This window comes from Lynx rufus, unplaced genomic scaffold (assembly GCF_022079265.1).
Source record: "Lynx rufus isolate CCGP_SWC_20201006 ecotype Redwood Valley unplaced genomic scaffold, mLynRuf1.p SCAF_9, whole genome shotgun sequence".
NCBI classification, from domain to species: domain Eukaryota; kingdom Metazoa; phylum Chordata; class Mammalia; order Carnivora; family Felidae; genus Lynx; species Lynx rufus.
In genome coordinates this window covers 111335178-111359558 of record NW_025814897.1, presented here as the reverse complement: position 1 = coordinate 111359558, position 24381 = coordinate 111335178, and the positions used below count along the sequence as shown (strand labels likewise).

Sequence of the window (24381 nt, the reverse complement as noted above, 5' to 3'; positions counted from 1 at the left end):
AGGTGGCAACTAGATTAAGCATTTAAAATAAAAACAAAAAGCAAAGCTTTAGGCATGACTCACTTGCTGCAAAGAAGAATCCTGTGAGAAACCCGTTTCTTTAAAGTCAATTTCATCATCACTGGATGAATGAATATGGCAGGTTGTAACCTATATGCATAAAAATGTAAAACACTATTTAACAGAGAAAAGTTTTGGACATTTGCATCAGCATTTTTATGGAAAAATCACATTTAGTTTTTCTCTCAACGTGTAACAACAGCAAAGCACAAAAATAAGTTAACAGTTAAGTTACAAAATCCACCCCAATAATCCAAAAGCCCATTTCGCTCAACCAGACGGTCAGGTTCCCCGCCCTTCTGCTGCCCACTTGTGTTCTCGCTCTCGTTCCTAGTATCACCGGAAACCAGGGAAGAGGGGAGTTACTCCATTTGAGGGATTGTAACAATCATCTCCGATTAAATGTTTACAAAGGGCAGGTGGAAGGAACGGCTCAGGTGAAGTATAAAAATAATTCGTATGTGCCAAGCTCAGAGAGTGAAAATACCACGCCCAGGGGTTACTCATGGGCCCCCGGGAAGGTCAGGTTTAGATAGGAGCACTTTTACTTCTCGCGTCCCCTGTCCACTCTGAGAAGAACATTGTCCATAAACCCTAGAGTGGACTTTGAACCAGTAGAACACCCTGCTTATAAAAAGACCCCAAACCTTCTGTCCCTTACAACATAGTCCCTGCCCTCAAGACTTACAACCAACTCAAATTAAACAAAACACGGACATGAACTGCTCACCAATTCACGGTGATTTTTATTCATTCATAAATGACACACGGCATTGAGGGAACGTATTAACAATTAGAAATGAAAATACACAAGTGACTATGCACGAGTAACAGGGACTGCTGTATAGCCAGTAATAAATATGGACAGTCTGTAAAATCCTAAAACCAGCACTGTACTTCTGAGGGTAACTTGCACTGTATTTCCTGAGTTACTCACCCTGTACTTTCCACAGAAGCATAACCGGCAGAGGGCACGGTCATCGGGGGAAGACGTGAGCGGCCGTGACCTGCTAACTAACCCTTGAAACTGTGTCTAAGAGCCTGAACGGAGCTACAGAAAGTGGCCTGGTTTGTTCTGTGATGTTCCAACACTGGACCGAGAAACCCGAAGGAGGCTCCCACAGGTCTGCGTGTGGTAGGGCTTATGAAACGGAATACATCACCACTCGAATAAAATCAATCTCTTTTCTCTTCGACCATCTCTGGCAACGATGCTGAGCCAAGCGAATTGCCCGCATTTCCAATTGATCCCCCCGGCCCCTTCTCCCTGAGGTAGAGGTGGGAGTGCACGCTCAGAATCTGAAACTGGCCAGATGAGGTCAAAGGCAGAATCTGTGACCAACGAAGGTGAGTGTGCCGGGGTCAATCGTAGCTTCCGAGAGTTAGTGGGAAAGTCGTGCAGATGGGGCCCGAACGCGGGAGGGGGGGGGAGGCGGGATCCTGCTCGGTCACGGCAGCCGGCGTCACGGGAGGCCCTGCCACTGTGGCGGGTTCAGAGGAGACCCGGGCTGCTCGGCGGCCAGCCAGTGCGAGAATCCTATTATGTTTTAGGGGGCGCCCCCCACGGTAGGGTGCAGGATTAGAAGACAAGCCAAAGAGCAAGCCAGGTCAACTAGACAAGAGAGAACAACAAAAGACCTGGCCACCCCTGGCGGGTCTTGTCCGAGTTCAAGCAGGATACAACGTTTCCTCATTCACAGTGTGACCTTTCGCTACAAAATGCATTGGTTCATTGACAAAAGGTGAGAAAGAAACCCGTTTCCGTTGAGCAACTACTACGTGCCAGACGCAGTAGTGACCCCTTTTACATATCCTCTGTAACTTGTTTCCTCAAAGCAATTCTGGGAGGTAATTTTTTCTCCAAAAAGAAGTTTTACCAAGTCATTAACAACACGGTGCACGCACACCTCTGTGTTTACGTACGGAAGGATGTGGTGACTCTGATTCTACCCACACCCTAGCTGGCCTCAAATTGTTACCGACAAAATGGGCTACAAAGATGGCTGAACGCACCCCAGCCCCGGCGGGGAGGGGACCTGCTGCCTGGAATCCCACCTAGTCCGGCACACAGCTAGGTGCCGCCACCAGAGCCCCTGCCCCGAGCCCCCGGGCACACAGCCTCCGAGGTGTCTTCATCTCAGCAGATGCCACTCGTCACCTCCTCACTCCTCAGCTCAAATCTCGGCCTTCTGGTTTCTTCTCTCTCACACACATCTACTCACTCCACCGTCAAAACATAACCTAAGAGACCGTCGCTCCTCACCGGGCCGATCAGCTCTCTCTGGTGCAAGCTGCCTCCGCCTCTTGTCCCGGTCAACGCCGTACCTGGTGGCTGACGGGTCTCCCTGCCGCCACCTGCCCCACCGCAGTCTGTTCTCAAACCGAGAGCCGTGACGCTCTTTTACGATGTATGTTAAGTTATGTCACCTTTAGATGCCACGCCGAACAGCTTCTCATCTCACTAAGATATAACCAGGGTCCGAGTGGACTAAAGCAGGAGAGCTGGCCTTGGACCTCGTGCCTGCTCTCTCCCTCCGGATGCCGTGCCAGCTTCCGCACGAGCTCTGCCCCCCTCACGCCTCTGCACAAAGGTACCTCTCGGAGAGGTGTGCACACCTGCCCCAGACAAACCCCTGGCTCCCTGCCCTGGGGTTTATCCGTTTCCACCCAGGCAGGGATCTTTGCCAGTCGAGTTTACGACAAGAGCCTCAGTGCATGGCACACAGTAGCCGCTCAAATGTTTATTAAATTAACGAACACCAACACATTATGAGAATGTACGGAGAGCACAGTCGTAACTTTTTAAAAAGTAACAAGTACGTACGAACACCCTGACCAAGCTAGAAGTGTTCTAAATATAGCCTTGACGCTTCAGTGGAAAAAAGCTTTTGAGATGTTGTTCCCTTCTCTCATAGTAAAATTTTAGTTTCGTTAACTGTTGCTACAGGAAAAAGCCAAGTGTTTTTGGCGCCTTGGCCGGTCAGCTTGCTAAATGCTAAGGAGGATCATGGGCACGGCTGGCATGTTAACCCAGGTGACATGTGGAAGTCACAGACAAGATCTTCCCCCTTGCTACCCTAGGGCCCTGCTGGGGACCCCCCGGCACCCCCATGCCCCGGGGCGGGTGAGACACACAGCGGTTCCGCCCCACGCTGCTGGGCCTCTGGGCCAACGCACGAGCACACGTGTGCCTTATTCTGCACAACCTCCCCGAGCGAGCTCATCAGTGGCGGGAAGGACACGCCAATACTTGAGACAACACCTTCTCCCTCACACACGGGAGGCAGAGAACGAAGCAAACGCAACCTTCCAGAGTCCATGTCGACACCTCCTACGTTACCTAACTTTACCAAGACTTTACCAGTTCTTACCAACAGACCCACGGAGAGGTCTCTGGATGTAAGTAACACACCAAATTTCATTCATAACAAAACTCCCAACATAAACACAGAAGCAATCTACGAGTCTACAGTGCATATACTTCGGTGTGATGGGGCCAAAAGATTAAAGTACTTCACAGACCTCGGAGACAGGGTAGTTAGAAAGCCGCCCAGGAGCGGGAGGAGCTCGGGGCTGGCACAGCTTTTCCTACAGGAGTGAGCAGGACCTCAGGCCCACAGCCAGCGGCACAGGGAAGTGTTTGGTGCGCTAATCAACGAATCCTCGCTGTGACTAGGAAAATAAGAACAGGCCAGGGCAATACAACAATATTTTAACCCAAGCATTTGGTGTGAACTGCAGATGGGCTGAAGTCCTAGGCAACACCTAAAATGATTCCTAGGGAGACATCTGAGCCATGGTAAAACCAACTAAGTCAAGGCATCAAGACAGCGTCTCTAATCTAATCTATCGATTTGGGGGAGCGGACAGGGAATAAGCCATCTATTATTAGTCAACTGCCTATTTTAGGAATGAATGTATCCGAGATGCCTCTACTTAGACCTTGTACTGCGTTACATGGGGAAGTGAGCACTCTTTCTGCAGGACATTTTCCCAAGGGCAAGACCCACTGCGTTTACCAAGCTGGGTTTATGATAATGTGCCCTGGAACATGGTACCCAACCCTCCTAGGATATAACCTGAAGCTTTCTGGGCACAAACACGGAGAGCCCAGAGGCCGCAGGAAGTCTCGCTGGTGGCCTAGAATGCACAGGCACCCTTAGGAACCGGGAACCTACGTATCCCTAAAGTGACTACAAAGCAAAATTCCCCACTGAAAGGACTTAAAACTGAAGGGAGGTGGTATTTAAGTCCTGGGCACGTGGGATCACGGAACTGAAGAGGTCTTGAGACATCAGCCCGAAAGTTCTCACGGACAACAGACAACAAAATTACAGAGTGGGGCTAAATCAACACGGGATATGAGCGACATCAACAAGGCTCTAGAAGTCTCACCGCTTTTGGCCAAAGAGAACTAAGCTGCTATTAGTGACAGGTGGGCCCAGGATAATCTTCCCTTCCACCCAGGTGTAAAGTCTGGACGTCAGAGGCGTCTGACCCAAAAGGGCTGTACGTGAATTCTGCACTGCTTGTATACGCCCCTTCACGTAGACACACAGAACATTTACACGGAGTCACAGCCCAGGTTACTGACAGCACCATGCAAAGCAGCTGAGTGCTGTCTGAACTGCAATGAAGGCTGTCTTTACACAGAACTGCTCACACGAGAAATCTGTTTCAATTACCAAAGACAAAGAACATGTTTTAAAAACCGCTGATAACAGCAAGTTCTACTGGACACTTTTGAAGTCTACAACCCTTTGAAGGAACACCTTTAAAGAAGTCTCCCAAAGTCACAATTAATATTCCTAAACATTCCTTTATAAATAAGAAATATGACAACACCCCTTCAAGGAGACCACACTGCCCGCAACCTTAACAAAGAATCGAGATGGGGCTTCTACTAAATTAAATGGTTCAATTTAACAGTGCCAGAGAACAATCTCACCCTACAATAAAACCTTGATTATCCACAATTTTAAGCAATCTGATTGGGGAAGAAAGCAATCAATCCACCGTAGGTGGTTATGTTCATCAAAAATTACTTAAGTCTTCCTTGATGACTCAGGGCTGTCAAAGTGGAGGTCAGTCTCTCTGCTGGGCTACGATGCACTGAGACACTGAGGCCATCGGACGTATTTTAATTAAATGGCCTCACACAGCTCCCCTTAGTGATCTCTTAACTTCACAATCTTCCAACTCCTACTGATTCTATCATTATACCCATCCTTAACAAGCCATTACCCAACCAATCTGTGAAGAGTCTGAAAAAAAGATAACCAAATTTGTTAGACAATCTACCAAATAAAAGGCAACAGCCCTTTGGGAGAGTAACACAGGATGACCTGGTGACCGCTCTGTAGCTGCCACTTCTGTTTCTGCTCTGAGCCCTTCTGTTTCCCTCCTGTTTCTAAACTCTGCTGTGAACTGATAAGGCTGTCAGGGACCTGACCGCCTAACAGCCAAGGCGTTAGTGTGTATTAGAAGCAGCTGCTGAATTTCAAACATAGAATTAAATGCCCGACACATCTACTTCTGTGTAGAGTTAAGGCCACCACCTCAATTATCAGCTGGCACGTGCTTACAAAAGGAAATGCTTTCCTTATCTTTAAAACCAAAAGCAATACTTACCTTCAATCTCAATGCATTAAAAAAACAAAGAATACATTCCAAAGTCCAATATAATTTTTAAAAATATTATCAATGCCATTATTCCCTGGCTAATGGTTCTAATGTGTTTAGTTCCAAAGTCATCTACAAAATTCTCCCCCGCCCCACAGTGGGAATAATCTAAAAAGAGGGTAAACTCAACTCAGTAATATTAGAAAATATCCAAAGGCTTCCTGAGGCTTCTAACCACCCTGGCTTATCTGAGGCATAAGGCAACACACCCGACAGAGAAGGCGGGCTAGCAGCGGTTCTGTTGAGGCACTGAGGGAAATGGGGGTGGGGGGGGAACGTAGAGGTCGGTGGCCTCTCTGTACCCTCTGGTCACCGCAGGCAGGAATTAGGAACTGACGAGACAAGTTGTCAAGAATATGGTGAACACTGACCTCTCTTCCTTGGTAAAGAAACATGAACTTATCCTTGGCCCCAAATTACCGAGACAAACGAAAGATCTTTCTCTCATCTCTTTCTGAGCAAGTGGGCAAAGGCCGAGAGCACTGGAGTCACCGAAACGTGACCCGGTAAAACCTACTAGATCTACCGTGTTCCTCTTGTTAGTTTCTCCCAAGGAGCTTGCGCAGAACGCCTCCCATCGCTCCCTGACTGTATCTGGAAGACCTTTGGAGGGAGAGAAAGAAAGAGGCATGGTCACTCCAGGGGCCTCAAACACAGATGCACAAAACAAACAGGAAACAGGGGGTGCACCACCCGCTCGGCTCATCGAAGGCAGATGTGCCCCATCATCTGAGCACCCGCCTCTTGGAGAAACAGAGTTATAAGGCCTTGTGGCCTGGACGTCAATAATTTCAGGAACCAGAGCCACCCGCCCCAAAAGGTCTCTGCTTGATGCCAAGGGTGCTACGCAGCTCTGTGAATTTAACAAGTTTTAAAAACGGTAAACACTGAATCTGGAAAGCGTGTGCCCAGCGCACTTCAGAGAGAACAGTGGGTCTTTTAAGGCAGGAGGAAAAATCGTCTGTTTCCACGCCGTTCAAGTTTAGGAAATGCTGTAGCACAAGCTCCCGCACACCCGTCAGATGCGGTGATGGCGCCTGGAGCCTGGTTCGGCTGCTCAAATTATTCCAACACAGTGTTTCCGAAATGCTTGTGCCCACAGGCCACCACGGCAACACAGACGCAGCAGTGAGACTCCACCTTCTAGAGGAATTTTAAAGAAAAGGGCACACAGATACTTTTTCCGAGAAAAGGGAACTATGGCTATAATCTCGGAACCCTGACTAGAGCTGTCCTCTGACACTTCCGGTTCCAACAGATGTGTGTGTGCCCCTCACATACCCCGTGGTGAGCAGCTCCGGGAAAACAAAGACTGAGCCACAGGACGTAATCACGCCCATGGCCACCTCTCCAGGTGAGCACACAACCTGGGACGGCCCCGCTTGGACCTGTCTCGGGGAGCAAAGTTACAGGGGGGCAAAGCCCCAACTGATCCCACGGCCTAGAACAGCTCTTTCAGTGCACGTTCGACAGGGAACAGCCTCTTGAACACAGACATTCTTAAAAGACAAACCGGATAGACTGGGAAACAATTTCTAGTGTTCAGCAAGTTGAGTTTGGATGAATTCAGAACTACAGGGGTTGGAGATTTTCACACTCCTGGAGTTAAGTCGCAGGACCAGTCCAAGCCCCGGAGTCCACAGAGCTCCTGGGCCCTCGGTGTAGAGGGGACAGACTCTTGGCCTGGGCGCCAGTGTAAAAGGCACCTGCATCTTCTTGCCAGTAACCTCGCCTGGTAAATTTCAATGCTGGTACAGAGAGCATCTTTTAGAGTCCGCTAGCCCTCCTCTCAGGAAGAGAGATGGAAAACATGTGGATAAATGCTGTAATACCCCAGCTGAAGGAACTCAATCCACAGGCTATATACACACAGGGGCCTTCAGAAGCAAATAAAAAGAGCGATCCCAGCTCGTGCCATAGCGGCTGGCGATGGGACGCCAGACTTGGTGGATATGGTGAGCAGGCTCCCTGAGAGCGAGAGCGGGTGCCTTGGCCGGGCGGCCGGTACTCACTCAAAGGACTGCAGAAATAAGGAGAGACACAGAGCAAGGAACTACACTCCTCAAACAACTTCACTCAGATCTCCAGATGATTCGCGCAACATAAAGGAACTCCACAGACTGCCATTAAAAACGTTACGAAAGTTTCCACTCAATTTACCCTTAAATCCTTCCTCCAATCCAACAAAAGTGTAATTAAAATTCCAAAAGCCACTTACCTTTGATAAGCTGCTGTACTAATGCACTGTTGGGGCCCTTGTCAGTGCTGTGCACGATACAGTTAGCTATCCTTGTCAGGTGTCCCATGTAGCCGTGCCGTCTGCCTCCCTCGGCCCTGACAAGGGGGAGAGGACAAATCCTCAGACTCCCGACCGGAGGGAGTCGTGAGACAGCCTGGTAAGCACAGCGGGTTGGAGTGATCATTCTAAAAACAGAGGCCCTGAAGCTGGGGATGGACGGTCACCAGGTCAGGCCAGGGTGGGGAGGGGCAGAGGCGGTCCGCTCAAGGATCACACGGTGGCCACACTCATCAAGGTCCGTTCGATATACAAACCAATCATTAACCTTCGATAATCTTAAAAAAAAAAAAAAAAAAAAAGCCCGAACACTCACTGACACCTGATATTTCTGTGACTTGGCTTCGGATCTTTCTGTGAACAGACTTTAAAAAGGCTGAAAGCACCTAAGGTGACAATCCTGCTGCTTCGTTTTCTGAGACAGCCCGTCTCCACTGCGTCTACTAACAGACATAATCGTCTACCAATGGCACTTCTCAGGTTAAAAGAGCAGCCGATCTTAAGGATCCGGCCGAGGCGAGGGGCGCTCAGCTGGTCTCGGGCCCACAGGGCACCTGGAACACGGGTACAGAAACTACTCCCCGTTGCTCTCCCCCGTTTAGGGCCTACCCTTCCTAACCAGGACCCACCTTTACCAAATCCATCCATGTAGATACACTTCTCACATCGCTGTGATTCTCTGCCTGTTTACAAAGGGTCAGGACTTAGATTTTTGCTTACAGGGAGAATCTTTCAGGGGCCACTAAAAAAGCCGTACTGTGCCTGAAGGCTTTTCTGAGAAAGAGGGTATCTGCTAAGAATCTTAAAGGGTCTGGAAACAGCTAAGGGTCAGAAGACAGAGTTGATCTCAAGTGAGTTGCTAGGAGCCTCTCCTGGCTTCACAGTAAGATCCCGAGACCCCGGTGTTCCTCACAGGCAGCTTCCTGGTCAGACCCCGTGCGGTGCTCCCACGAGCTCCCGAGGGAGCTCAAACGCCCACCCGCCAGGGTTTTGCTCCAAGGCTCCTGATGTTCTTTCGGCTTCTGGGGCAAGGAAACGTTAGGAAAGCTCGTTCCGGAACCCCCAAGGTGGGGGGACTGTAACAGTCAAGCCTCTGAAGGATGGAGCTTAGGGACACAGCACACCCGACACCTTTGCACTGGCGACGAAGAGGCAGAGAACAAGGGAGGTTGGGGAGGGCGCTAAGCTGCTAACGTGGGGCCAAACACAGACCCAGAGAGGCTGATCTGGCCAGACACAGCACCCCCACAGGAGCTCCGTGTGGAAGACTGGACCCGAGGCCCACCGAGACGAGCCTCGGACGAAATGCAGGTTTTCCAGAGTCCAGTCACAGCTCTATCAGTGCCAGTGAGCACTTCTGGAAACACCAAACCTGACAAAATAAAGCTGACCCCTCCCTTTAGTTCCTAGCTCTCCCACAGGCCGCAAGAGGAGTCTGAGCAGAGACACAGAGCAAGAAGCCTCCCGGCACGGGCTCAAGCACGAAGGCGCACGGGACGGCCTTCTGGGCTGATGGAAATGCTCCGTGCCTCGAGCGCAGCGCTCCCGCAACCGCACGCGTTCGTCAGAGCTCCTAGAAATGCACGCCCAGAAAGGATGGAGTCCCACCTTACAAGAATTATACCTCAATGCACCTGACTTAAAAGCAAACGCAAGAAGGGGGCCCTGCGACCGGCCTTCCTGTGAGATGGCGTCCGAGCCCCCAGGGCCCGAGGGAGGAAGCGGGGTGTGCGGCAAAGCGCCTGACGCGTGTCAGCCACCACTTCAGGTAATCGTGCCCGTCAGCTGACGGGGATTTTCTGAACACAAAACGCTAGGGCAGTCGCCATCCCCTCTTCAGTCGGGAAGTGCCCTTCTCCGCGGCGAGAACACAGGGTGACCTGAACTTGAAGCATCATCGGGGAGGCCTTGACTTGAGGACTCTCTTTCTTTCCTACTGTCAGTAAAACAGCTATTCAAAAAGGTGCCGGAAGTTTCAAAGGCAGCTAACCCCTGGGTTCCCCTCAAGAGAGCTAGAAAGACAGGGGGGATCTAAAAATAAACGGCTACAATGAAATAATGTGGAGAGAACCATTTGTAACTGGAAGCTGGTCTGTACCTCGTAGTTACTCTCACTGTTCTCTCAGGCAAGGGAGGGTGTTTTCTTCAAGTTAAAAATCAGACAGAATTCCTCTCAGAAAACGGCTTACTTACTGTTTCTTCTCATTCATTTCCCAGGCATCAAGTATTCGTTCTATTAACTGACATTTTTGAAAAAGCTGAATAAAAAGGAATATTCCAGTTAACATTTATGTAAATAATGTCAAAGCATCAAAGTTCTAAAGTGAAACAGAACCCTACTCAAATAGAACAGTGACATGCTATCACCCGGCAAGCTGTGAATTACCGGCTAACTCATCTGCAACGTGGTAACAGATTCACGCGAGGCCCTCAGACAAACGCTACGGGGATCGAGACGGGAGCCAGGCCTCCAGCACTGTAGCTGCTGGGGAACAGCGACATTGCGGGTGCCGCTCCACTGAGTAGCTGACCTAAAGCAAAGCCAGGTTTCATGAGCCATGAAAACTGGCTAATAAATTCAAAAGAATAAGGAAGATTACACCCTGACAAAAATCTCTCAGAATCCGCAGCAATCCCTGTGCTTTTGAAGCCCGGGCCACGCTCGCTTCCGCGCCCGCTGCCATCGCTGTCGGGATGCGTGATGCAGTTGCACCCAAGGTCACGGTCTTTCCCTTCGACCTGGTTGAGCCAGCTTCTCCCAAGTCCCCGGTTTGCGAGTAACCCAGCGTGAGCTAGAAAACTTCGTACAGCCACAGAACTTCAGAGCAAGAAGAAATCTGAAGACTGACTTAGTAAAATCACCTCGTAGTTAACAAAAGGAAACAGGGCCACAGAAACGTTTCGCTCGTTACTGCACGCAGCCCACTCCTGCCAACCTTCACTCATGTATTTAGCCTACAAATTAAAACTGGCAAGCCGGGGCGCCTGTGTGGCTCAGTCTGTCGACTCCTGATTTTGGCTCAGGTCATGATCTCACGGTTCGAGAGTTTGAGCCCCGAGTCAGGCTCGGCGTTGGCAGCATAGAGCCTGCTTGGGATTCTCTCCCTCCCCATTCTCTCTGCCCCTTCCCTGCTTGCACACTCTCTCAAAACAAGTAAGCACACTTAAAAAATTTAGAACTGGTAAGCCAAACAACTGGTCAAACGCTGTCTGCAGACTTTAAAACAAGAGAGTTAACTATCTGGACTCTGATATTACCTCCCTGCCCTTCGACTAATTCACTTCACACTTATCAGGAGCAGCAGAAAAGAGACACCAGTAAGCTTACGTGTTTCAGTAACAAATTGTCACCGGCGGAGTCTTGATCGGTAATGGTGTTATTTTCCGTATTTTCAAAAGGACTTGCAAGAATCAGTGCGATACAAATTTCCACTTGAGTATGTAAAAAGTTATTCCACGTATATTTGAAGAACATGTCCTACAAAAAAGAAAAAGCAATACTTGCTTTTATTCGGTTGCCTCAATGTCGAAAGCCACTACTCTAATACACTTCCCAAAGAGTGACTTAATGAAGTGGAAATGATATGTTCTTAGTTCAACAGGACTATTTAAAAGGAAAACAAGTTTACTTTAAAGGGCTTGAAATGCCACTACGTACACTGAAGAGCATGATACCTGCTCATTCAACATGCCAGCAATTGCATGGAATCTAGTAGAAAACAACAAGGAACATAGGAAAACAACAGTAAGCTTCTGAAAGAGAAGATCTTTTTACATTTTCAAGGCAACTAATACAGGCATTAAGTTCAGTAAGCGTCCGATAACTTTTAAAGAAATGTTTAAGAATTTTATTTTGAGTCAACAAACCTGTACTGATGGCTTTTGTGCAGGGCACAGTGCTAGAGGCCATACAGGAGACAGGGACAGACAAAAAGATGGTCTCCAATCTCAGGGTGCTCACACCTTAACAAAGAATAAGCACTCAGGCATTTGAAACTCATGGAACTATTAGCGAATGGAGTAAAACAAGAGAGGTCTGGGAAGCGGTGACGTGTGGACCTCCAGAAAGCACACGGGTTTCCCAGATTGCTCGAAAAGCTGATAGTATCACAAAAAGGAAAGACAATTCCTACAGACACAAAATCCATCATGTATACATATATTCAGGACATGCTTTGAGTCTGGTTACCTCAACTCAAAACCAGGTAACGATTCATGACCCATTTAGGAGTTTTATCGAATTTGCTGTCCTTCAAAAGTAGTTGGGTACTTACTATCAGTAAGATCAGAGGCTAGTGACTGACGACTTCAGGGACAGGAGTAGAAACTTATGTTGCTATAATTTTATACACCAGCCAGAGGGTAGGGCAAAAACTGTCCCCAGACAGCAATGGTTGTTATTTCACCAAAGAGAATGTAGTTCTGTAACGTTTTATCCACTCCAACATGTTCCTGCTCTCTATTCCTACACTGTCGTCATTTTACCCAAGGCTGAAACGCAGCTAAAAATATCTTAGTGACATCAGGTGGCGTAACAGTGTGGCTGATAAAGCCCACGTCGGTTTGAAACCGGATGTGAATTCAAATCTTGGTTCCACCACTTATTAGCCATAGAATGTGTCCCGTCTCTGGGCAAGATGTGAAAAACAGACCCTCTCTCTCGCACAGGCATTTGTACCCAGCATCACATGAGAAATGGAAGGAAGTGCAAAGAGTGTGCAAAAAGCCCAAACTTCCCCTTGTGTACGGCAAGGCCAGACGGCTCATGAAACCCGAGAAGTGTTAACCCCGTGCCTTCTATGCCCTGGCGTGGCAGGACAGACAGAGCAGGCAGGGGCACCAGAGCCGGGCCTGGGGATTCTAAGCACAAACCTTGGAACTGGGGAACCTGAGGGTCAAGGGAGTCCAGACGATTCCTGGGCTCTCCCTTTCCCTTTCCACCAACCACAGACTATAGTTGTATCAGGGAAGAATCTGGACTCAACTTAAAAGACCACATATCTGTCAGGGGAGAGAAGATAAACACTTGTCCCTTTGCTAATTACAAACGGAACACGGTGCTGTAACCAGCAGTCATTTCTAGCTAACAGCTCCCCCGAGGGACAGGACTGCTCAACCACCTGTGCCAGACTGAGATTCTGGAGGCAAAGTGGGTCTTAATCATCTATGAAATCTCTAATATACTTCTTTACACGCAGCAATAATAAATACTGAAAACTTAAAACCTGACGATAAACTCAAGGCAAAAACTACATAAAAGACCATTTGTGCTCAGAACCAGGAAGTCACTGACAGACTGTAAACGCGTGAGGTTTTTCACTTGTGCGAGCTGTAGGTCTACAAAACATCAAGGGCAAATTAAATGACCTTTTGGGGGAAATCTTACCAATATGACCCCGACGCTATTCAGCTCCATAAGGTCCCCATTGATACTGCTGGTATTTGTCTGCAGGAGGCTGGATATCAACCTGATCACATTCAGTCGGGTGTTGCCCACGGGAGGGTCCAGCACACCCCACGTAGTTTTCATCACGCTTTTCTGGGGAGGAAAAAGCCTTCCAATTAAATCCAGCTCAGTAAACAAGCAAAAGGGTGGAGGGGTACGGGCGAATATGCACGCCACGTAAACTCCCCCTGCAAACACTGGGGCCTGAATCCTCCATCGGACGGAAACCCAGAGCCACTGTTGCCATCTTGAAGATACGATGAAATAACCAAGGGGGGCGGAAATCGAGTCATTTCCCTGGACCGTACACTTTTTAAGAAACTGAGTATCCCCCTGCTTCGACAACGCAAAGTGCCGCAGGAAGATCGCAGAACGCTACACTCAGGGGGAAAAAGGTGAGACATTCCAAACCTGGCCGGAAATCTCGAAACTAAGACATGTGACAGGTGGTCTTGGAACCCAGTCCCCAATCTTTGCAAAATCCGAGAACGAGGCAAGCTCAAAAGCTGTCCCTGGGTCACAACCTTGGAAGAGGATCAACTTCGAACTGTACCTGCCCATAAAAGGGAGTCTCTACACTTTGAATCCCAAGAGACAGACACAGGACACTTGGGACTTTCACGAATCCCACAGGAAAGGGTGGCGAATCCTCAGCCGGCAGTGAGGCCGCCCTTTCCCCACGTCCCGCGCCGCGCCTCCCACCCCCCTGCTCCTCTCAAGGCTGCGGGGAACTAGAAACTTCAGCCTCTTCCTCCAGCTGAGGCAGCTCTAAGTAACGACACGTTAAAACCTTCAAGGGTCTAACTCACGCCGCATCCTCTACTAAAACCACGTACAAGCTGACCTCCCGGACTCCTAGCAGTGACAGAGCGGAAGTCCAAATGGGAGACCGCCTTGCTTCTGCACCAGGGCCAAGAAGCAGAGTGTGAGAGTCCACACGACACGCTGCCTTCCTGTCCATGCAGAGAGGAGACAGGCAGGCCAGCAAAGACGCGGGTGGGGAACTTCCTCATACGTCCTCCTTCCCCCACCTCCCATTCCCACCTGGAATATTCTGCTTCTCCTACTAAATCAATCCCTTCTTTTCCTTTCCTGACTCTGTTTCTTCCCTACGTGTGCCACGAGGGACGCTGCTGGCCGGAATGGTTAAACAGGGGCACAGGCGCTTTCCCCGAGGGTGAACGCCGAGCACTCTGGCCCGCACCCAGCGCTGGCCGGACGCGGAAGACACGACTCGGGCAGGGACCCTGCCTGCTAAGTGGTGGCGTCAGCCGTCTGAAGAGACCGTCTGGAAGCTGAACTAGACTCCCTGCGTCGTGGACGTAAATAATCGTGTTCCCCTCCACAAAACGCCGAAATACACAGAAAGCACCTAATGCAGAAGGGAGAAAGTAGCGCCTTCGGATTCCCAGGGCCTGGCACGGTAGATACCACAAGACACGCATGATGGCTAGGCCGCTGGGTGCGAGGACACAGGGCAGAAGGAAAAAGGAAAGTGGCAGCACTGGGGTGGGCAGGGGACCTCCCGGACCGGACTCTCCCACAGAGATTCCCAGAGGAAGAGCCTCTTACCCTCACCTAGTTCTCTGCTGCGGGAGAACGGCACTCGTGGCCCACAGACGGCTCTCCTCTACCGGGCCTCGGGGTGTGTGACTCGTGCTCTCAGCGGACCGCCTGAGTGAAGTCCCTGCTGGCTTAGCACGCGGAGGCCCCCAGCGGAAAAACGAGCGGAGCCACGCTGCGCCGAGCACTCCTCAAATAAGACATCTACCCGTCAGACTGATACGCCACTCCAGCTCGGATTAAGGCAACTCAGCCTCCAAGATCAGTTCCTAAGAGATGAACTCAACCTCAAAGCTGGGAAAATGACAGGCCACAAGGACTGTTTGATTGGCAAAAAAGCCCCCAGAATTTATAGAAAAAAAGCACAAAAAGCTGAGTATCCTAAGTAGATAAATACTCTGCTTCATTTCAATTCTGCCCCATCCACCAGTGTAGACACTACATATATATAGACAAAAGCTGTAACTCACTTAAAACTAAAACCTCACTTAACAGCAGTACAGACGATCGGAAGGGCTAGCTTGTGTGTGCTGTTCACAGCCGGTTCCATTTCCCACAAGGTTCATGTGCTTTCTAAACACTATTTAAACCAAGTCACTGACCCGGCCAGCCGTGATGAAGATAGCTGCCCTACCTTGGGTGGCTCAAGCAGGAGTTCATGAAAAGATCCAAGTCTTCCTCGGATAGCTTCTAGAACACTCTTGTTGACCGAACAAGCTGAATGACTCATGCCTGGTGGGCAGATCTCTATATGGCCTTCAAATCTTGAAACAAAGCAAGGTAATTTTGTTATAATTTCAAAACAAATCAATTAAGGTGCTCCCTATCGGTATGTAGGTAGATACAGAACAGCTATACAAATATGATTATATCAACATTTCTGGAAGGATGGGAAGAAGGTGTAATAAAACCTCTCCGGGGACAGCAACATGATCGGAAATCCAATGGCCTACAGTTGTCAGGAGAGAAATCACATGCGATTTCCTCCCATTCCCCCACACCTTCCAGCTCCGTATACCTATAATCCTAATAGCAGGTCTCTACCAGGAAATCTGGGAAACAAAAGGAGATCAGGTCCCTGAATTATAGGCCATACCATACCGTGTGCCATTTTGGGATACTGCTAATCACCAGGCCTGCGTCGGTCCCATTACAGTTTTTCTTAGGTAGCCAACACTGTTTCCGACTTACAAAGCCTAAGTTACTCGTGTACGTGAAGCTCAAATTATACTCATTACAGGAGAGGCTAACCAACGAGTAGAATGAGCCATCGGAATCTCAATCGGTGTTAGTGAGCTCATGGGAAAAGGGGCCCCCAAGGACATCAGGAGGGGAAGGGCCTAAAAATGTGGGCATGAATTTCAAATGACAAGACAGACCTGGAAGTGGTGTGTCAGCAGTGTGACGTCAGCTGGACATCAGTGCAAACTGGTGGTTGACCACGCAGCTGCCGAGCCCCAGCCCTGGTTTTTCACTCCCCGGTTGTGCGTGCTACTGTGGACACTGGGAGCCTCTGCAGTGTCTCCCCCAGGCCTGCCGTGAGGGTCACACTCGCGCAGAGGACCGAGGATGCCGCCTGGCGCACAGCTAGCACCCGGAGAGCAGCCTCGCTGTCATCTGAAAGCCTTCCACACACATACACGCTTTCTAACTCAGAGCTGCTGTAACGGCATTTAGCCATTTTCCAGTCTGAGGACACTTTGGGTTGTTTACGGTTTTGTGTGATTATGAATAAAGGTGACGCAAACCCTCACAATTTTGTGTCGCACAGTTTTCATTTTACTTGGGTAAACACCTAAGACATTGCTGGATGGTACAACAAATGTCTGTTTAACTCTGGAAAAACTGCCAAACGTTTTCAGAAACCGGTCGTCTGACTTTGCATTCCCAAGAGTAACATGTGAGCCCTCCAGGTGGCTCTCCACTGTCGCAAGCATGGAGTACTGTCTATTTTGTGGTCTGGCTTAGCTGTGTAGGAGGCTGAAAGGTGGCCTCCCAAAAGATAGGTCTACACCCTATTCCCCAGGGCCTGTGAATGTTACCTTATTTGAATGTAATCAATTAAGGATCCTGAGAGGAGATTAGATTATCCGGATAGCCCCTAAATGACATTCCGGGTGTCCTTATAAAGGACACAATGGGGCACCTGGGTGGCTCGGTCAGTTGAGCATCCGACTTCGGCTCAGGTCATGATCTCGCGGCTTATGAGTTCGGGCCCCGCGTCGGACTCTGGGCTGACAGCTCAGAGCCTGGAGCCTGCTTCGAGATCTGTCTCCCTCTCTCTCTGCCCCTCCCCTGCTCACGTCCTGTCTCTGTCTCTCAAAAAAAATAAATGTTTAAACAAAATTTTTTTTAAAGAGGCACAACGGCACACAGAGAAGGGGATGTGAAGCTGAAGGAGGCAGGTGACCACAAGCCCAAAGATGCCAACTGCCACCGGAAGGTGCAAGAGGCTAAGGAGGAGTCTCGGCTAGTGTCCCTGGATGCAGTGCGGCACTGCTGACACCCTGAACTTGGGCTTCCAGCATTCACTGGGACGCAGTGGTGTCTGCTGTTTTAAGCCCGTCTGTGGCTTTGTTACAACAGTTTGTTACAGCAGACACAGGAAACAAATACAATTTGTTCAAAAGGTACATAATGGTATTTCAATGTGGTTTTAACTTGAATTTCAGTACTGACAAATGATGGGCATTTTTAGATTTATTTGCTACACAAATATATTTTATTCATTGTCTGCTCAAATCTTTTGATCTTAAGAAACTGGACTGTTTTTATTACTGAAGTTTTGAATATGCGTTATATAGCTGGATATAGTTCTTGCTCAGACACATGATTTGTAAATATTCTTTGACAGTGTGTGGCCTGTCTTTTTATTTCCTAAGTAGGCTCTACACCCAGCATGGAGCCCGATGCGGGGCTCCAACTCACAACCCTGAGGTCGCTTGTTGATTTCTACAAACACTCCTGCTTGGATTTTGACTGGAACTACATGGGCACTTCAGATCAGATCACTCTGGGGAGAGCTGACATCTCAACAATATTGAGTTTTCTAATCCATGAACACAGTATCTCTTTCCATTTAGATTGTCTTTGATTTCATCAATATGGAATGGTTTTCAGCATTAAATCCTACACACACTTTATTTATTTATTTTTTTAAAATGTTTATTTATTTTTGAGACAGAGAGAGACAGAGCATGAACAGGGGAGGGGCAGAGAGAGAGGGAGACACAGAATCGGAAACAGGCTCCAGGCTCTGAGCCATCAGCCCAGAGCCCGACGCGGGGCTCGAACTCACGGACCGCGAGATCGTGACCTGGCTGAAGTCGGACGCTTAACCGACTGCGCCACCCAGGCGCCCCAATCCTACACACACTTTATAAACAGGTATACATTTAAGTACTTTCTTTTTTCTATGTAAATATTTCATAAAAATTCCAAATTCCAGTTGTTTGTTGCTATGAGAAAGAAATCCAACTAATTTTTGAATACCGACCTGATGATGTCTTGCAATTATACTAAATTTATTTGTTAGTCCTCGGAGGAGTAGTTTCGGGGTTTGTTTTGTTGTTTTTGTTTTTTCTTGTATTCTTTCGTATTCTCTGTGAAGACAATCCTGACATCTGCACACTGATTCAGTTTATACCTTCCTTTCCAAACTGGATGCCATTTCTTTCTTTCCTGCCTTACTACACTGGCTGGGACTCATGAGGCTGAATACGACTGGTAATGAATATCCTTGCCATGTTCCTTGATTTCAGGGGCTTATCATTTCAGTCTCTGACCATTAAGAATGGTATCAGCTACAGATTTTGTTTTAAGGGGGCCTTATCAGTTTCCAAGGTCCTTTCTATTACTAATTTATTGAGAGGTTTTTATCATAAAGGAATTTATTGAGATGACTACATGGTTTTTCTTCTTTTATCTGTTAGTATCACTGTTTGATTTTTTATTAAGACTTTATTCTCACAGCAAAGACTTTAAGTTCACAGCAAAGTGGAAGGGAAAGTACAGGGACAGTCCATGTGCCCTCTACCCCCTTATGTGCAAGCCTCCCCCATTATCAGCATCCCTACCCCCAGAGTGGTATATCCATTTCGATCAATGAACCTACACCGACACAACATAATCACCACAGGTCTAGAGTTTACCATCACAGTTCGTTCTTGGTGTTGTGCATTCCAGGGATTTACATAAATACATAATGACACATATCCGTCATGATGGCATCACACTATTTTCACTGCCCCGAGAGTCCCCTGCGCTCTACCCACCCATTCATCTCCCCACCGCCAACCCGATCTGTTGTCTCCACAGCTCTGCCTTTTCCCGAATGTCACACGGCTGGAATCATACAGTATGTAGACTTTGCCTTGGCTCCCTTCACTTAGTAACATTTAAGGTTCTTTCATGTCTTTTCGAGGCTTGACAGCTCATTCTTTTTAGCACTGGGTAATATCTGTTTGGTTATACCGCCGTTTACTTATCCGCTCATCTACTGAAGGACATCTTGGTTGCTTCCAAGTTTTGACAAGTGTGGATAAAGCTGCCATAAACATCCGTGTGCAGGTCTGTGTGTGAACATCAGTTTTCAACTCCTTTGGGTAAATACCATAATTGCTGGATTATATTTACTTTCGTAAGAAACTGTCAAACTGTCTTCTGCAGTGGCTGTATCATTTTGTGTTCCCACCAGCCACAAATAAGAGTTCCTATCGCTCTACCATTTTGTCTGCATTTGGTCATTAGTACCGATTATATGTATGTATGTGTGTGTGTGTGTGTGTATATATGTATACACACACACACACACACACACACATTTTGCGAGAGAGAGTGCATGAACGGAGGGGAGGGGAGGAGAATATAGTATCTCAAGCAGGCTTCACATTCAGCACAGAGTCCAATGTGGGGCTCAATCCCATGACCCTGGGATCATGACCTGAGCCGAAATCAAGAGTTGGATGCTCAACTGACTGAGCCCCCCAAGCACCCCACACTGATTGATTTTTGAAGGATGAATGAGCCTTGTGTTCCCAAGATAAGCGTAGTTGGTTATGACATGTTATCTTTTTAATATATTGCTGTATTTAATTTGCTAATATTTTCTTAAGGAACTCTACATCTAAGTTCTTGTGGAATCTTGTTAGTTTTTCTTTTCGTCTAGTTTCAAAGTAAGGATGGCCTCATAAATGAGCTGGAAAATGTCCTTTCCCCTGTATTTTTGTAGAGTCCTTGGATCTTTGGTGGAATTCAGCAGTGAAGCGAATCTGGGCCAGGAATTTTCTTTGCCGGAAGCTTTTAAATAGGAATTAAACTTCTTCAAAAGATCTAAGATCATCATGCTAGCTATTACTTTCCGGAGTGAGCTCTGGTGGTACTTCCTTAAGAAAGCTGTCCGCGGCCTTTAAACTGTTGGAACCGTTTGCCGAGTGTTCACAGTGTTCTGTTACTCTTCTAATGTCTGTGGGAAAGGCAGTTATGTCCCCTCTTTTACTCCAGTGATTTATAATACGTATCTTTTCTACATTTTCTTAATCTGACCACAGATGTATTCATTTCATCAATCTTTTTAAACAAAGGGCTTTTAAGTTTCACTGGTTCTTTGCATTATTTCTCTCTTCTCAATCTCTTCGATTTCTGCTCTCATCTTTATTATTTCCTTCCTGCTTTGCTCTGGGTTTCATTTGCTCTTCCTTTACTAGTTTTTCTTTTTTTAAGCATTTACTTAAAATGAGAGAAAAAAGAGAGAGAGAGAGAGAGAGAGAGAGAGCGCGCGCGCGCGCTGGGGGGGCGGACACAGAATCTGAAGCAGGCTCCAGGCTGTCAGCACAGAGCCCGACACGAGGCTCAAACCCACAAACCGTGAGACCATGACCTGAGCCGAAGTCAGATGCTCAACCGACTGAGCCACCCAGGGGCCCCCTTCTTTTACTAGTTTCTTAAGGTAGTAGATCATTGGCACAAAACTTTGTCTTTTTTTGTCTTTCTTGATGTAAACATTTAAGGGGTGCCCGGGTGGCTCAGTCGACTGAGCGTCCGACTCTTGACTTCGGCTCAGGTCATGATCCCGGGGTTGTGGGATCAAGCCCCATGTTGGGCTCTGCATGGAGCGTGGAGTTTGCCTGAGATTCTCTCTCCCTCCCTCCCTCCTTCTCTGCCCTTCCCTGGCTAGTGCACATGCAAATGCTCTCTCCCTAAGAAAAAAGGGAGAGGAGGGGAGGGGAGGGGAGGGAAGGGAAGGAGGGAGGGAGGGAGGGAGGGAGGGAGGGAGGGAGGGAGGAAGGAAGTGTCTTGCTTCATTTCCAAATATTTGGTGATGTTCCAGCAATCTTAAACCCATTATGGTTGGAATAAATACTATGTATAATTAGATCATTTTAATTTGTTACGGTTTTGTGCTGAGCATCTGGTCTATCCTGATAAAAGTTCCGTGTGCACTTGGAAAGACTGCGCGCCCTGACGTGGCTGGGGGAAGGCTCTGCAAGTGTCACCTGGGTCACGCGGGCTGCTACTGCTATTCCAGTCTTCTGTGTTGTCACTGGGTTTCTGTCTAAATGCTGTGTCAATTTCTTTTAGAACTGTTTCACATTTACAGAAAAACTGCCAGGGTAACACAGACCGTCCCCACACAACCCAAACCCAGTGTCCCGTTATCAGTATCTTACAACGTTAACACATTTGTCACAATTAATACGTCAGTGTTGACACACAACATCCATACTTTATTCAGATTTCCTCAGTTTTACCTAAGGTCCCTCCTTCATTTAAGAATCCCGTCCAAGACACCACACCTTATTTACTTGTCCTGTCTCCTCAGGCTCCTCTTGGCTGGGACGGTTACTCGGACCTTACTGGGTAGGTATCCTGCAGTCCCTTCACCGGAGTCTGTCTCATGTTCTCCTCGTGACCGCGGGGCCTCTGAGAGGAAGCCCGCACAGGGAAAACGTCACTTCTGTGACGCCACAAGAGCACAGACTGTCAACACAACTTGTCACCGGCTGCCACTTTGATTATCTGGCCCAGGAAGTGTTTGCCAGAGTCGCTGTCAAGGTGCTCTTTTTATTGTCTTTCCACACAGAACTCTCTGGAGGGAAGCCACGGTGCGCGGTCTACGCACGACAGCGGGCAGTCTTTTCTTCCTCCTTGAGGGGGGTGTATCCACGTGAACTCCGTGCAACTCTTCTGCAGGGGAGACGTGTCTCTGCTCTTCTGTTTATTGGTATCAGTATGAACTATCGGAAACATTCTACTGTGGGTTAGAAGACGACGCCTTGTGCCGTTGTGGGGGGTGTTGACTGGGCCAATCGGCTTTGGCCAATGAAAGCTCTGGGTGTCAGTTGGCCCAGTGTTCTTCTGACCTAACCCCGGCCACTTACACCGTGGGGTTCTGCAGGGTTTTCTGTACTTCCTAATTTTTACCTGACACGATGCTCCAGACTCCTCCTGCCCTACCTGTAGAACCAGCCACTTCTCTCAGGAGCCCCGGTTCCCTTCCCTGGAGACTGGTGTGAGGGACCGAGATCTGGTCACCGGTCCTTGTTCCCAGCGGTGGGTCACTCCTAGGCCCTTGCGGCTCACAAAGCAAGTCTTTTTGGTTCACCTCTTCACGGTCAGTGTGGGTGATTTCTAACGTCCTAGAGATTCCTTCTTTGACTGCGTCCAACTTCACCAGTAAGCCCCGAGGCCTTCTTCATCTCTGCTGCGGGCCTCAGCTCCAGCACTGTCCGTGTGATGTTCTATCTCCGCTAAAGTCCCCTCACCTGCTTGCGCTTGTCCATTTTCCCCACAGGCCGTTGGCATACTAATCAGAGTTATTTTAAATTCCCTGGCAGACAGTTCCAGCATTTTTATTTATTTTTTATTTTAAAAAAAATTTTTTTTTTCAACGTTTTTATTTATTTATTTTTGGGACAGACAGAGACAGAGCATGAACGGGGGAGGGGCAGAGAGAGAGGGAGACACAGAATAGGAAACAGGCTCCAGGCTCCGAGCCATCAGCCCAGAGCCTGACGCGGGGCTCGAACTTACAGACCGTGAGATCGTGACCTGGCCGAAGTCAGACGCTTAACCAACTGCGCCACCCAGGCGCCCCCCAGCATTTTTAAATCTCGGTCTGTTGACTACTCCTGCTCTTGAGTTTTCGGGGTTTTTTAATCTTGCTCGTCTTATAATTTTTCGTGGAAAGGTGGGCAAGTCGCGTAGGGCAGTAAGTGTTTCTAGAACACACACCCCTTTCTCTCCAGGCCCTCAAGGCGGGGTTCACCTCCCCCTCCAGTCAGCGGCTGGCCTAGGTCTCGGTTCTGCTGCTGCCGTGACCTCAGCCCACTCCAGACTTCAGGTGTGTGTCCCCTTACTTCGTGTTTACAGTTAGGGCTGGTTCGCCAAGGTCTTCCCCCCGTCACTCTTTAGCTCAGTCTTTGGAGGTTCTACCCTTTAAGCTTGCTCCTGTGCCCGCAGGGTCTCCTTCCACACTGGCCTCTCCTGCCCCATCAGCCCAGGGAACCGGGACTGCCGATGGGGAAAATGTTGTTTTGGGCTAGCCTGTCTCAGGCAGCTGACAGGCCCTTAGGTCTCACTGACCTCGCTTCAGTGCGAGGGGCCCATAATGCGTCCCCGCCTGTCTTGTGGGCTAGAGGGTTTTTTGCGGTTCCTTCTGCCTACTGCAAATGGTCTCCAGCTGTGTCTTCGGGGCTAGAGCGTGTCCTTAGGAGCCAAAGAGCTTCGCTCAGCAGGAGAGAGGGTAGAGGAGGATCACGGAGGGGGATCGTGCATTCTGCCCAAAGGCCGCTGCTCTGGTTCCTCGCGCCCGGGGCAAAGCGGAGTGTTCTCTCGTCTGCCCGGCTCTGCCTGCCACGGCCGCTGCCACCGCCACCGCGGCTCCCCGGGGAAGGGCCTGCAGGTGTATGCAAATTACCCTGTGCCTACAGCTCTGAGGTTTCTCGGCCCTCCTTGCCCCCTAGGGAGCTTCGGGACTGTCACAGCCTACTACTCTACATTTATGGAAAATGTATCTGAACTATAATTTATCAAGATGAGAAAAACTGTGAGTGCACCTCAGTTCCTTGGTGTAAGACAAGAACCAACATACATACTAACTTACCCCATCTCGTGTCTTAAGTTTTATTAAAATAATCTAAAATTCATTGTTTTCCCCAACACGTGACTTATTCAATGATTCTTTCTTAAAAGTTAACCTTCACGTTCATGTTAATAATGCTCACCCCGCCCCCCATCCATTTCATTTATCATCAATTTTACCAATATTATCCCTTCGAGTTCTTTATTCTAACTTATTTTCCGTTGGTTTCGGCAAAGTACAGTCTTCACAAAA

General features: G+C 48.6%; 1 protein-coding gene across 23 annotated transcripts in view; it reads right to left on the bottom strand.

Annotated features, from left to right (window-relative positions):
- PPP6R3 (protein phosphatase 6 regulatory subunit 3) overlaps positions 1-24381 on the bottom strand; it is a 137745-nt gene that overhangs the window by 26761 nt on the left and 86603 nt on the right. For 14 of the 23 annotated variants that reach the window (XM_047070455.1, XM_047070456.1, XM_047070453.1 and 11 more), the window contains 7 exons: positions 15682-15811; positions 13425-13577; positions 11367-11516; positions 10232-10296; positions 7961-8076; positions 6260-6345; positions 64-150 (listed from right to left, as the gene is read on the bottom strand). In XM_047070455.1, the coding sequence (XP_046926411.1) occupies positions 64-150; positions 6260-6345; positions 7961-8076; positions 10232-10296; positions 11367-11516; positions 13425-13577; positions 15682-15811 (787 nt within the window). The remainder of the gene's footprint in view (positions 1-63; positions 151-6259; positions 6346-7960; positions 8077-10231; positions 10297-11366; positions 11517-13424; positions 13578-15681; positions 15812-24381) is intronic. The other 9 variants (XM_047070468.1, XM_047070471.1, XM_047070472.1 and 6 more) reach the window with 3 other exon arrangements.